This window comes from Leopardus geoffroyi, chromosome E3 (assembly GCF_018350155.1).
Source record: "Leopardus geoffroyi isolate Oge1 chromosome E3, O.geoffroyi_Oge1_pat1.0, whole genome shotgun sequence".
NCBI lineage: Eukaryota > Metazoa > Chordata > Mammalia > Carnivora > Felidae > Leopardus > Leopardus geoffroyi.
Genome location: NC_059340.1, coordinates 20258517 through 20272925, shown reverse-complemented (window position 1 = coordinate 20272925; position 14409 = coordinate 20258517). Strand labels below are relative to the sequence as shown.

Sequence of the window (14409 nt, the reverse complement as noted above, 5' to 3'; positions counted from 1 at the left end):
TCCACGGCTACGTGACTGTTCCATAACCACTTCCCAACTCTCTTGTGAGTCAGACTTCAAGCAAGGTTCCTCCGGTACACCCTGGATACAGGACAGAAAGGATACATTTCCTGGATGGTGCAATCATTCCCGTAGAGGCCAGCACAGAGGACGCAGAGCCTCACCGGACCGCAGGAATGAGCTCTATTCCGCGCACCTGATTTATCCCCTAAATTTCACCATCTTGGGCACTTACAGGCTTTAAGCACCTGCCACACAGTATCTTCATAATCTTCACAAATAACCCTGGGTGACAGATATCTCCAGCCCCGCTTCACAGCTAGGACAACTCAAGCCCTGAGGTTTAGTGACTTGACCAAGGTTATACAGCCACCAAGTTGTAAAGTGGTTTCAAATTCAGATTTAAAAAAAAAAAATTGCTTTGGAGAGACAGAACTGACATACAGTGAACCGTACCTCTTTAAAGACACAAGTTAGTAAGTTCTGACACATGTACACACCCTAGAAACCATCGCTACAATCAAGACAATACATAGATCCATCACCCCCCAAAAGTTCCCTCAAACTCTCGTAATCTCTCTCTCTCACCCCTCACAACCCTCCCCTACACCATCACCAGGAAACCAGTGGCCTTCCTGTCACTTCACCCAGGTACACACTGTCTAGGATTGCACGTAAATGGAGTCCTGCTACAACACGTAATCTCTTCCCCTGCTTCTTCCACTCGGCATAATCACTCTGAGATTCATTCATACAGGCGCATGTAGCAACAGCTCGTTCCTTTTTCCTACCAGGTAGTATATTCCAGGAGACAGATCATACCAGAGCCCATTTACAGGCTCTCCTGTTGATGGATGGCCAGGTTTCCACTCTGTGGCCATTACGAGCAAAACTACTCTGAATATTTACACACAAGCCTTTGTAGGGACATGTATCTTCGCTTCTCTTGAGTCTAAAAACAAATACTTGAAACAGAAATGGCTGTGTCATAAAAGTGCCTGCGTTTTTTCAAAATGGCTCTACTCATTTTAGATTCCAACAGAGAGAGTTCCAGTTCCTTCATTTTCTCGTCACTACTCAGTCCGCAATCTTTTCAATTTTGGCCTAACAGGCGTGTAGTATATCTCACTGTGGCTTCATTTTGCGTTGCCCTCAGGAAGCGGAGCGCTTTTCACGTGCCTATGTGCCATCTACAGAACTTGTTCGGCGAAGTGTCTGTTCAAGTCTTTTGCTCATTTTTTTTTTTTTTTTTTTTTTTTTTGGTTGTATGTTTCCTAACTGTTGGATTTGGGGAGTTCTCTATATTCCGGATATGAGTACTTTATTGGATTGTGATTTGCAAACATTTTCTCCCAGTATTTTGCTTGTCTTTTTATTCCCTAAACAGTGTATTTTAAAGAGAATTTTTTAATTCTGAAGCCCAATTTATCAACTTGTACTCTTACGGATCATACCTTTGTGTTATACTCAAGAAAGCTTTGCCGAACCCAAGGTCACAAAGGTTTTCTTCTACGTTTTCTTCTGTAAGTGTTACGGTTTCAGGTTTTACGTTGTGGTCTATGTTACATTTTGAGTTAATTTTTGTATATGGTGCAAAGCATGGCTCGAGAGTCATTAAAACATGGGGTTATCCAATTATTATTCCAGCATCATTTTTTGAAGAATATTTCCACTGAACTGCCTTTACGTTTTTGTCAAAACTTAGCTGTCCATCCACATGTGGGTTTATTTCTAGACTCTCTCTTCTACGAGTTTATCTTTAAGTCAATACCACACTGTCTTGATAGGGAGCTATGTATTATGTCTCAAGATCAGGTAGTCACTCTTAATTAACTTTAATTCATCAGTGTTAGTCCTCCAAGTTTGATTGTCTTTTTCAAAATTGTTTTGGCTTGTCTAGGTCTTTACATTTCTACGTGAATTTCAGAATCAGTCTGTGAATTTCTACAAAAAAAGTGCTGCTGGGATGTGACTGGGGTTGAGTTGAATCTACAGACCAACTCTTGAGGAGAACAGATTATCTTAACAGTATTGGGCTTCACAGCCCACGAGCATGGTGCGTCTCTCCATTTATTTAGATCTTCTTTGACTTCTCTCAGGAATATTTCGTGCATTTCAGTGCACAGGCCTTACAGACTTTTGTCACATTTATTTCTAAGTATTTTGTGTTTTTTAATGCTATCTTGAATGGTACTTTCTAAAATTTCAATTGCTGATGATTCACTGCAAGCATATAGCAATACCGCAAATTTTTGGATGTTGATCCTGTATCCTGCCACTTTACCAAACCTACTTATCAGCTCTAGTAGCTTTTTTGAAGATCCATCAGATTTTCTACATAGAAGATCATGTCTTTCAATCAACAGTTTTACTTCTTCCCTTCCAATCTGAATGCCTCTTCTTTTTTCTTGCCTAAGTGCACTGGCTAGAAGAGAGATTGTTAGAATGGCCATTCTTGTCTTGCTCCTGATATTAGGGTAAAGTATTTAGTCTTCACAGTGAAGTATGTATGATGTGATGTGAAGCTGAAGGAAGCACACAGAACCCCTTTAGGAGGTTAAAGAACCTTCCTTCTTTTCCTACTTTGCTAAGGGATTTTGGTCAAGAACACATGTGAGGTTTTTAAACTCTGCAGAGTTGTTGAATCCTCTCTCCTGCTCTAAGCCTGTCCTGTAAATCTGCTTCTCCCCTGTAGTTTCCTGTAAGAAACTTTTGGGGCATCATGCCAAGATAGATATCAGATTTTGTCAAATGTGTCTTCTGCACTACTGACACAATCACATGGTTTTTCTTTTTTTAGTCTGTTAATATGGCAAACTACATGGGTTGGTTTTCAAATATTAAACCAACCCTGCATTCTTGGGCTGAACCCCACTTTGGTCACATTGTATCATCTTTTCTATATATCGCTGGATTAGATTTGCTAAAACCGTGTGTTTAAAATTTTAGCATTTATATTCATGAAGGACCTTGGTCTTTGGATTTCTCTCCTCGCGACATCATTGTCTAGTTCTGGTATCAGGATAATTCAGGCCTCAGAAAGCGAGCTGGGAAGGGTTCCCTTGTCTTCAACTTTCTGGAGGCGCGTGGGTGGAACTGGCAGCACCTCTTCCTCAAACACTTCGCAGAACTCCCCAGGGAAGCCGCTGTGCCTGGAGCAGGCATGATTCCCAGCCCTGTGGACGTCAGGCACTGCTTCACTCTTAGTCTTTATTTATTTATTTATTTATTTATGTATTTTATTTATTTTGAGAGAGAGAGTGAGAGAGAGAGAGGAGCAGAGACAGAGGGAGATAGAGAACCCCAAGCAGGCTCCACGGCACAGAGCCGTCAGCACAGAGCCTGACGCGGGCCTCGAATTCTAGAAAAGTGAGATCACGACCTGAGCCAAAACCGATCCAAGAGTCAGCCGCTCAACTGACTGATTCTGCTCCCCCCCCCCCCCCCCCCCCCCCCCTGCCGCCAGTGCCCCTCTCTTTATCCTTCCCATCACATCTCTGCCCAGCCTCAGGCTGCTCACCGGGTAGCTCAGCCCTCAGCTGACAGCCCCCACCTCCAGCTCTCTCTGCACACCCCCTCTGCCGCTCTGACCTGCCAGCGCTTTGGTCTCCCTGAGCCCCCGTCCCCATCCCCTCAGCTCAGCCAGTCTGTTTAGTTCTGCTCAGGTTCTCCGCCCCCCCGCCCCGCCCCGTGGCCTGAAAACGGGCTCAGGGAAGTGAGCCGAGGCAACTGTAGTGCTCATTCCCTTCTTGCCTGTGGCATAAAAAAGATACTTGGTTGTCATCCCTGGTTCCTGGCACAGAACTCCTAAAACCCTTGGAATTTCCTGAGCGATCAGGGTAACAAAAGTGTTTTGTTCTAATGAGGCAACTCTTGGCAGGTCCCTAAAGAACTTCAGGATGGGAGTTGGCTGCCAGAAAGACCAAGCCTTGATTGGAAGCCTGGAACTTTCAGCCTCATCCCCATCTCGGGGAAGGACAGAGGGACTAGATAGGGAGCTAATCACTGATGGCCAGTTCATCATCGACCACGCATCTGTAACGAAATCTCCATGAAAACCCTCAAATGATGGCATTTGGAGATCCACATCAAGGTGCCGGGAGAGAGCACCCAGAAAGGGCGTGGAAATTCCGTGCCCCCCTCCCACCCCCCTAGGCCACCCTGCCCTAGGCATCTCTCCCATTTGGCTGTTCCTGAGCTATATCCTTTATAATAGGCCGGCAAATGTAAGTCAAGTGTTTTCCTGAGTTCTGTGAGCCATTCTAGCAAATTACTGAACCTGAGGAAGGGGTCATGGGACTCCCCGCTTGCTAGCCGGTCAGTCAGAAGTATAGGTGGTCCAGACTTGAGACTGGCGTCCGAAATGGGGGCAGCCTTGTGGGGCGAAACCCTGTAACCGTGAGATCTGGCCCCAACTCCCGGTACACAGTGTCAGAACCGAGCTGACCAACATCCAGTTGGTGTCCAGAGAACTGGAGAGGAGGTGCTGGAAAAGACAACACATACTTGGTGTCAGGAGGGGAAAAAAACCTTCACTGCCCGTCCCGTCTCTTAAGGTATCACTGTGCTTCACTGACCAAAGTCTAGGGTTTCAGATATTTTGTCCGTCTTTCAATTGTTTCAGACAGGAAAGTAAATCGGTCCCTGTTACTCTATCTTGGTCAAAAGTGGAAATCCTCAAATGCAAGTCTTCTTAACCATCACTCCCTAGGCTTCCTGTCCCTACTTCCGTCAAGGGAGGCTTATCCTGGAATCACGAGTCTGGTCTGCATGACTCACGAAACCCAAGGCAAAAGCAAAAGCTGTGTGTCTATGTCACCAGTCCCTAGCACGGGGCCCTGGCCCACAGGAGGCCACGGCGGGCCGTGCTGCGTGACCTCATGCACGTACACAAGCTCTGGCTCGCAACCCAAGGTGCCCTCTTGGCGCACGCGGGTCCCCGGTGCCACTCGAAGAGTCCAGACACGAGGCTTTACGCCAGCATGCCAGAACGAAATCTGAACTCTCGCTAGCCAAGAGAACTGGGGAATTTATTTCTCCCACTAGTGACGGGAAGAAGACAGCCCAAACCAGAGCCCAGAATAGGAAGTATTTTTGATAAGCTGGATGAAAATCCATGGGAAACTGTAATCACAATAACTCGCAGACTCAAATACCCTTCTGTTTCATAATTATCTTAGAAGCTAAGTGTTTTTCCAGTTGGTAAAAGGGGACTTTCCTGGGCATCTCTTCAAAAGACAGATAATAATGGTGGGTCTTGTAAGTATTTACTTAATTTGAATAATTTCTTTCTAACGTTCCTTGCTTGAAAATCTCTAAAATAACAACACTCCTTGAGAAAAAGCTTTTTTTTCTTTTCTTTTTTTTTTTTTTTTTTTAAATGAAGGCTAGGGGAAAATGAACTACAGTTCTATCCTGATGACCCAGCTGTCACTTTATCTTGACGCACAGATAGGGCACATAAAACATGAAGAATAAATTAATTCCTAGATATATTGTACAGGACTTTCCTAAATTAGGTCATAACAGCTTTAAAGGTCAAACAAAGGCAAAAACACTTTCATTCTTAGTACTAAGGCAGCATGTGGCTCCTTGCAGTGAGCTACGAAACTTCCCCATTAGCATTAAAGCCCACATTTAGGACTTACATGAGAAACTGAAGGCGAACAGAAATGAACTGCCATGTAGTCAAAAAACTAAGAAAAACATTCTTATGCCCTTCACTGGAGCATACCAAGGGGTGGGTGGTTAAAATCCTCTTGTGTTTTTTCAGAGCAAGGACAGCTAGCTTGGCAGATGTGATGTTCCTTTTCCATAAAGGAGGCCCTCACCAAAGCCCTCTATTCACCCCAGCGCCGGCCAAGTAGAGCACGTATGCTTTCACCAGGACAGTCTTCCAGCACAGCACTAATGATGTGCTCTGCCTGCTTCAAGTCCTTCCGGACGTCCACCCTGTCCCCGGAACTAAGTACAAAAGAAACCCCATTACCGTGGTGTCTATACGACAGGTTGTCCCTGATGTATAAACCTACACGCCAAAAGAACATATGTCGTTCCCACACATCGTGCTTTCCTGCCCGGGGTCTCCCAAAGGATGTCAGGCGCAGGTCAACGAAGTTTGGATACATGGGATCACACAAAGGTACACAAGTTTCCTCACTGCAGGACGCCTGCAAGCATTTCATTTGTCAGCGTGGACCAGCAGGCCCAGAATTTCGCACGGGATGCCTCGAGGGGCCAGTCCCCCCAAAGCTACGCACCCTCTGCTCTCCCTCCCACTCGTCACGGAAAAGCGCCCGTCTCTGTACCCTCTGTCTCGCCCTCCCTGCTCCCATCCACCCTTCACCTCTCTCGATCTGGCTTCTTCTGCTATGCCCCGGGCGCCGGTCCCTAAATGCGGCCCCTCTTCTCGTGTGCCTTCACCCGTAACCCTGGCGCCCCACGCATACCTTTCCTCACCCCTCTTGGCTGGCTTCCCTCTATGCAGTTTCTGCTCTTCTCTTGAAAACTAAACACACAGACAGAAAGACAAAAACAAAGAATATAAACAAACACCTGTACTCCCGTTCATCAGAAGGGACGCTTGTTATTAGGCCACACTACTAATACCCTGTTTGCTTCGACTCTTTTTTTTTCCTTTAATGAAAGACCAAAAGAGGATAAAGACCAAGGTGTCTTCTGTTGTCTCCCCAAAGGCAGGCACCTCACAAGTGTGTCTGTCACATATCCTTCCGGTGCACCCTTACATCTTTATGTGCAGATGTGTGTGTTCACCAACAACAAGAATCCTGGTTTCACAAAAAGCTAAACGCAGTGACATCGTGCAGTGAGTGAAATTCATCCACTTCCTCTTTCACACAACAAGATCTCCCCACACTGATGCTCAACTCCACGAGAGCTACCAATACGGATCTTACTGACATGCTGGCATCCTTTCTGCTGTTTCTACGGCTCCCTCCCGTCACTGAAAACTCAGCCCGGCCCGGCCTGAGTGCTTCGCCTGTGTTACCTCCCCTCCCCTCTGAGCAGCCCACTCAGGAGATGCTTCAAGCACCCACCCCTCGCACAGGGCAGGGCGGCCCTTGCCCCGGGTCTGGCTGAGTCCAGGGCTGTGCTCTCACCCACTGTGCCGAGCGGCCCTCTCACCAGCCACGGCCAAGGGAGCGCGTTCCCCGGGCCTGGCCAGGAACTCTGGACGCATCTTGTCTCTTAACCCTCCAAACCCCCTCCCTCCACGGTGTCCAGGATGATTAATTATCTTCATTTGAGGCATGAAGAAACGCAGGCTGGAGAAGATGCTGGGGCCCTGGTGTGAAGCACAGCTAGGCCGCTTCAAGTTCCCATTGACTGGGATAAATGTCAGATTTGCTTACAAAAAAAAAAAAAAAAAAAGGTCAAAGAGGAGGTGAGAAACGGGTTGGTGGGAGCCCGAGGAGACCTGCACGCCCAGGTGAGGCGTGCTGCCTGACGGGTGGCGAAGCTCACACCCGTGTCACCAGCCGCGGATGGCGCGGTCCCGGGCACCCTGGGGACAGGGAGACGGTACTCACGGCCATGGACCCGATAGCAGTGCTTCTGCAGGCGTCTCACGCCCCGCTCCTCCAGCACCCCATGAGTCATCAGCAACTGGAGGAACCGCCGGTGGACATCGGTCATGATGCCCGCTCTCCGCGCGCCGCCCTGCGTGCACGAAGGCGCTAAGAAAAGAAGCAAAGGACACCCAGTCACCTCTGAGCGCTCCGAAAGCCAAGTTCTGGGGTCTGTGCTTCCTTGCGTTCACAACTACCCCTCTGTGACAGCTTGCAGACCCCAGTTCATCCCGCCCAAGAGCACAGAAGCAGAAAGGAGGCAAGTCAGGGGCAAGCACACTAGTCCGGGGGGCGGGGGGGGGGCGGCAAGAAGTGGGGGTCTGGAGCCAGCCAGCAAGCCTGGACGCAACCCGCTCCACACCCAAGTGTGTGAAAGGGGGCGTGGCCCGGTTTCTGACCTATAAGGTGAGCCCACCGCTAGAACGTCCACCGGAGAATTACATTGTTCAAGGGGTAGGACCTGTGAAAGCCTGGCGACAGGCTGAGCGCTACCTACGTGTCGGCTACTTTTACTACCGGGCAGTTCTGGCTCTGAAGCCTGGTTCGGCCACTCACGAGACTCACTGGGACCAAGTGTGCCGAGACCCCGTTTTCTCACGATAAAACGAGAACGGTGTGTGCTGCCTGAAGAACTCCTAGCAGACTTGGCTTAACCAGTGCTAGCTTCCTCCTCGTCTCCCAAACCGCTAATGAAACGACTGTCGCTGTGGGGTGTTTTTTCAATCTCTTGCTCTCTACTAAAACATCGTCTTTCCACAAACCACAGAGATCAGAGCTGATAAAAGCATCACATGAGTCCTGATCAAAAAGCCTGCCCTTGCCACGGAGTGGTGGCACCGTGCGGAGGCAAAGGGCGTGGGTTTAGAAATAGACATGTGGTGCCGAGACCAGTGTCTGCCAGACCTGCTCCATCTTAACAATCATCTAATCTGTGCGTGAAAAATACAGATTCCCAGGCCCCTTCGCTGGAGGTTCAGGCCGCAGTGGGGCTGGAATTCTGAGGCTTTAATACACACTCCAGGCGATGCCATGACCGGACAAGAAACTGGCTGTTACCTTGGGCAAACACAGCACGAAAACATTTCTAGCTAACAAGCTTCATCTCCCTAAGCCTCAGTCTTCTCGTCCGTAAGATGGGGATAATAAAAAGCTCTCTTTAAGGCAGAAGATGAGGTTAAAGGAGACAGGACTAGGAGACACACAAGAAGGCGGGCTGTCGCTCGCTCTTCTTTCCAAGCAGCACATCAGCTGGACCTCGGAGGAAGGCAGACACGCCAGCTCATGGCCGGTTTCTCTGCCTGCCTGCGAAACTTCCTTGAGAACAGTTCACCGGAAATGCAGCCTCGACAGATCCTAAATTGGACTCCTCCTTCCCCCTCCTCAACCCTTTTCTTCCCCTGAGTCCTCTTCATGAATTTCAAGAGACTTAAATAATAAAGAGCAGAATTTAATGAAATTAGCATATACCTGAGATCAACAAAACGAAAATTAGTCTTTGAAAAAAAACATAATAGGAGCACCTGGGTGGCCCCGTCGGTTAAGCCTCTGACTTCCATTCAGGTCATGATCTCACAGTTTGTGGGTTCCAGCACCACATAGGGCTCTGTGCTGACAGCTCAGAGCTTGGAGACTGCTTCAGATTCTGGGTCCCTCTCTCTCTCTGCCCCTCCCCAGCTCACAATCGATCTCTCTCTCTCTCAAAAAGAAACAAACATTTTTAAAAATTTAAGATAAAAAAAAAAAAACACAATAAAAGCGACCAACCTCTGACAAGATCTTCCGAGAGAAGACTAACAAATAAACAATATTTGGAATGAAAAAGGAACACTAATTGCAGAGACATAAACAACTTATAATAATCATGAGTTTTAAATAGGCAAAGTTATAGGAAATCCATTCAAAACCAACTAAAGAATGATCTGAGGGGCGCCTGGGTGGCGCAGTTGGTTAAGCGTCCGACTTCAGCCAGGTCACGATCTCGCGGTCCGTGAGTTCGAGCCCCGCGTCAGGCTCTGGGCTGATGGCTCAGAGCCTGGAGCCTGTTTCCGATTCTGTGTCTCCCTCTCTCTCTGCCCCTCCCCCGTTCATGCTCTGTCTCTCTCTCTGTCCCAAAAATAAATAAAACGTTGAAAAAAAAAAAAATTTAAAAAAAGAATGATCTGAAAACCTAACAGGTTTTATAACCATTGAAGACACACTGTGGGAAATCTATCCCCCAACAAAGAAAACTTCAGATCCGGAAAGATTTATCAAGAAGTCCTATCAAACATTCTAGAAGTGATTTCAAATGTCACAAAACTATCTCAGAGCCCAAAAAAGAGCAAACCCTCCCCAAATCATCTGATAAGGTTGACATATGTTGGGCATTAAAATCTAACAGAGACTTCAAAAGAAAGGAAAATGTATCTTTCAGGAACATAGCTGCAATGGTCCTAAGCAAAACGTTAATCTGAACTAGCAACATAAAGAGGATAATATACGGTAACCAAGTTGGGTTTATCCGGGCAGCAGTTTAACATTTAAAAATCAGTCAAATGTTCTATGTCAATAATGTCTTAATAAAGCTGGAAAAAAATCAATCAGTGTGAGCCACCACATTAACAGCATACAGAAGAAAAAGCCTACTATCGTCTTAATAGATTCAGAAAATACGATTGATAAAATTCAACAGTCACTGGTACTAAAAACTCTTAACAAACTTGGAATTGAAGGAAACTTCCTTTATCTACTAAAGATATCGACAGAAACCTACAGTGACCATCATACTTAAGGATGGAATGTTGAAAGCAACCACTTTCAAATCCAAACTGAGCCAATGCAACGGAATCGGTGGGATTCCAATCAACATCCCAATAGGCTTCTTGTGTCTGTGAGTGATTTGATGAGATCATTCCAAAATTTACATGGAAAACATAAAGGCAAAACAGCAACGCCATTCTGGGAGAAGATAAAGGCAGGAGGACTTGTTCCACCAGTTAGCAGTTTATTCTGAAGCTCGAGTAAGGAACAATGTGTGACAATGGTACAGACATGGACCGGAGACCAGTGGGCCAGAACAGACAACTCAGACACAGAAACGCACAGATATGAATACCTGATACGCTGGAGAAATGGAACTCCAGATCAAAGCAAGCTTTTCAATAGAAGGTGCCAGGGCAACAGATTACCCTTATGTGAAAAAACAGAGAGCCCAACCCTCACCTCAGACCATGCATAAAAATCTTTTGGAGGGTGAAGAGCGTAGGAAAGGAAACACCATAAAACTTTTGGACAACAATATAGGGGAACATCTTTCTTTTTTCAAGATTTTATTTTTTAATGTTTAATTATTTATTTTGAGAGAGAGAGCAGGGGAGAGGCAGAGAGAGAGAGGGAGGGAATCCCAAGCAGGCTCTGCAGGATTGACATGGGGCTCAATCCCATGAACCTTGAGATCATGACCTGAGCTGAAATCAAGAGTCGCACGCTCAACTGACTGAGCCACCCAGGCACCCCAGAGAACATCTTTTATGAGCCAAAGGCAGGGAAGAATTTCTTAAAAAGATACAGAAAGCATAAACCATAGAGGAATATACCGATAAATTCTACTTCATTAAAATTAAAAACCTCTGTTCACCAAAAACAGTAGAGGGTGGGAGAGAAAGAGAGAAGAAAAGCTACAAATTGGAAAGTATCTGACACACAGTGAAGCCACAAAAGATTCATACTCAGAACAAAGAATCCCTACATATCAGTAAGGGGAAGATAACTGTAAGCGAGAAATAAGCAACAGAAATGTTCAAAGAGGATGCACAAATGATGAATAAATACATTAAAAGATGCTCAATCTCAAGGTCATCAGGCAAATGAGTATTCAAGCCACCGTGATTAATGTCTTATTCATCCCCAGGTATAGGCAAAAATTCTTCAGAATGGCTGAGGCTGGTAAAGGGTAAACTCTTCTTATAAACCACTTCAGACGATTCGATATTAATAGCAAACCCGGGTGCCCCAGAAATCCACTGTTAGGTATATAACTTACAGAAAATTTTCCACATCTGCCTCAGGAAATGTGTGATAGCAAAAATATCACCATGTCATAGCAAAAATCTGGCAACCGTCTAAAAGGCAATCAGTTGAAGAACGCCTCCATTTACAATCAGGCCACGGAATTCAAAATAGCAACGAAGCAATGAAAGTAAGTGAAGTGGGGCTACTCACGTCAACATGGACATATCTCATATATGTAATGTTACATGCAAAAATAAAGTCACACAAATATAGATTAGGATCCTCTATAAAATATAAAACCTAGCAAAACATACGTGGTAGTCATTACAGATCCACAGTAACAACCACAAAGAAAAACAAGGGATTAGGTAACACAATACAGGGAGGTGGTTGTCTTTAGTGACGGGAAGAAAGGATTCAACCTGGGCATTACGGATATGGAATTGTTCGATTTCCTAACCTGATGGTGGATATATGGGTGTTTATTTTATTTTTATTCTTTAAATTTACAGTTGCAAACATTTTTATAGATATGTTATAGGTCTTAACATTTTTTTTAACATTTATTTTTGACAGAGAGAAACAGAGAGCGAGCAGAGGAGGGGCAGACAGAGAGAGGGAGACACAGAATCAGAAGCAGGCTCCAGGCTCTGAGCTGTCAGCACAGAGCCCGATGCGGGGCTTGAACCCACGAACCGTGAGATCATGACCCGAGCCGAAGTCCCACATATGTTATATATCTTGATTAAAAAAGGATGTAAATATGTTACACACCAGCTGAAATAAATGTTAAAAAGATGAGTTAAGAGAGACGGAGGGCCCAGGTGATGGGCATAAAGGTGGCAAAACAAACAGTTCAGGAACTGTCCAGGTAAGCGAGGAACAGGAGCCTACAATTAAATCAGGACCGCTCTACCTACAATTCTCAAATCAAAAGACGTCCTAAAACCAAAATCTTTTAAGTTTGAAAACCTGACCTAAGGTGAGACTCTGTATGGCGGTCCTTTACCTCCTTTGATGTAAATACGCACATATTTAGCTGTGAAAATATTAGTGTATTTGATTACAAGAAGCTGCCCCAGACCCCAATTGAAGGTATGACCTAACATCGAATATATGCATCATATTCCTTTCGAAAATCCGAGAAATTCGGGATTCTGACCACGTCTGGCCTCCGGGCTTTAAAATACGAGGCTGTGGACTTGCACAAAGTAAGGATTTCTAGGACAAGGGCAGAGGGCGGCGAGATAACTGAGGTGGTCCACAAAGGCGACATTTTACGTATTCGGTTCGGACAGAATTCTGTATTTTGCTTTTTTTCACCTAATATTAGGAGCAAAACGCTTTGTCCACCTGGTACTACGATTTAACAATGTCTGTGTGCCGGAGGTCCTAGGTTCCAGCCTACTTTGCTTTCCTGCCCCTCTCTGGGCCTCAGTTCCCTCAGCAGGAAATGAGGAGCCCCAAGCCCCCGGGCCCCCAGCGCCACACTCCGGTACAGACACGGGCCGACCCCGGGGCCTGACCCCCACCTTCCGTCCTCCGTCGCCTCTCTGCACGGCCCTCTTCCATCCCTGGCAGCCTCGCGGCCCCGCGCCCGGATTACCCACCGCGGTACCCCGGCGTAGCCCCAGACGCCGGCGGCCCAGGCAGAAAGGCGGCCTCGGCTCCTCCTGCGGGGCGGGGCGAACGCGGGCGCTGCGCTCCCATTGGTGAATGTCACCTATTAGTCCCTCCCCTGGTGACGCACTTCCTGCTTTCCCGCCGCGCCGTTGCCATGGTGCCGCGGAGGCCCTCCCCTAGATGCAGAGTTCGCCTCTTCTCGCGCCTCTCTACGCGCTTTACCCGGCTGGGTCCCTGGTTGCCTCCCTCCGCCTGCAGCCCCACAGTGGCACCCCGCGACCTAGGAGTCGGAAGGGGAGGCATGCAGCGGGATCCTCCCCCTAAAAGTCATGGCTCCGCGGACACAAGCCAGTACGCTGCCCCGGGGCCTCAGTTTCCCCATCTGTACAACCGACACTGTGGCCTCAGGGTCAGCAATGAGGGCTCTGTTGTCACATAGCTTGAACTGAAATCCTGGCTCTGCCACCTACTAGTTGCCAGATCTTGGGCAAGTCACTGAGCTGCAATGAGCCTCAGTTTCTTCTTCTGTTAAATGGGGATGATCATAGTCCCCATGAAATAGTGTGTTCATGAGGTTTTGAAAGAAATCACGCACATTGGAAGAGCTGATTCAATGTGCTACTGTCTTTAGGGATTGTTGGGAGAAGCAAATGAAGTTATTAAGAGAAGTGAGTGGACTCTGCCAGGCGAGGGCACTCATTTTACAAACGCTTGCCTCCCAGTTCCCGGGGACGCAGTCTAGCAGGGAAACAGGTAACTGATTACAGAACAGCAGAGTGGAAGCATCTATCTCTGTGATGACAACTTCAAATCCCTACTTGACCGGTTACCGCTCCTGTGATCTTGGACAATTTCTCAACCTCTCTGGACCTCAGTTTCCCTGTCTGCTGAGTGAGGAAAGCTGTCGAGTGTACTAGTTAAGAGCTTGAGCTTGGGGGGCGGCTGGGGGGCTCAGTCCGTTAAGCATCGGACTCTTGATTGCCACTCAGGTCATGACCTCACGGTTGTAAGATCAAGCCCCATCCATATCCGGCTCTGCCATGACAGCAGGGAGGAGCCTGCTTGGATTCTCTCTCCCTCTCTCTCTGCCCCTCCCCCCCCCAAATAAGTAAATAAACTTAAAAAAACAAAAACAAAAACTTGAGCTAGAGAGCTGGACTGTCTGGATTTGAATTCTGGTTCTTAAACTCAGTATCTCTAAGACCCA

General features: G+C 47.0%; 1 protein-coding gene and 1 long non-coding RNA gene across 4 annotated transcripts in view; both read right to left on the bottom strand.

Annotated features, from left to right (window-relative positions):
• Positions 1-13297, bottom strand: part of NSMCE1 (NSE1 homolog, SMC5-SMC6 complex component) — a 31447-nt gene extending 18150 nt beyond the window's left edge. The window contains exons 1-2 of one of the 3 annotated variants that reach the window (XM_045461816.1): positions 13190-13297; positions 7551-7697 (exon numbers count right to left, since the gene is read on the bottom strand). In XM_045461816.1, coding sequence (XP_045317772.1) covers positions 7551-7697; positions 13190-13289 — 247 coding nt within the window. In that variant the 5' untranslated portion in view covers positions 13290-13297. Of the gene's footprint in view, positions 1-7550; positions 7698-13111 lie in introns of all 3 variants that reach the window. The other 2 variants (XM_045461817.1, XM_045461818.1) reach the window with 2 other exon arrangements.
• Positions 409-7544, bottom strand: LOC123589556. Its single transcript, XR_006708387.1, has 2 exons — positions 6450-7544; positions 409-5964 (listed from the first exon to the last, which is right to left on the bottom strand). It is a non-coding gene; the product is annotated as an uncharacterized LOC123589556 (long non-coding RNA).
• Positions 13298-14409: the final 1112 nt, after the last annotated feature.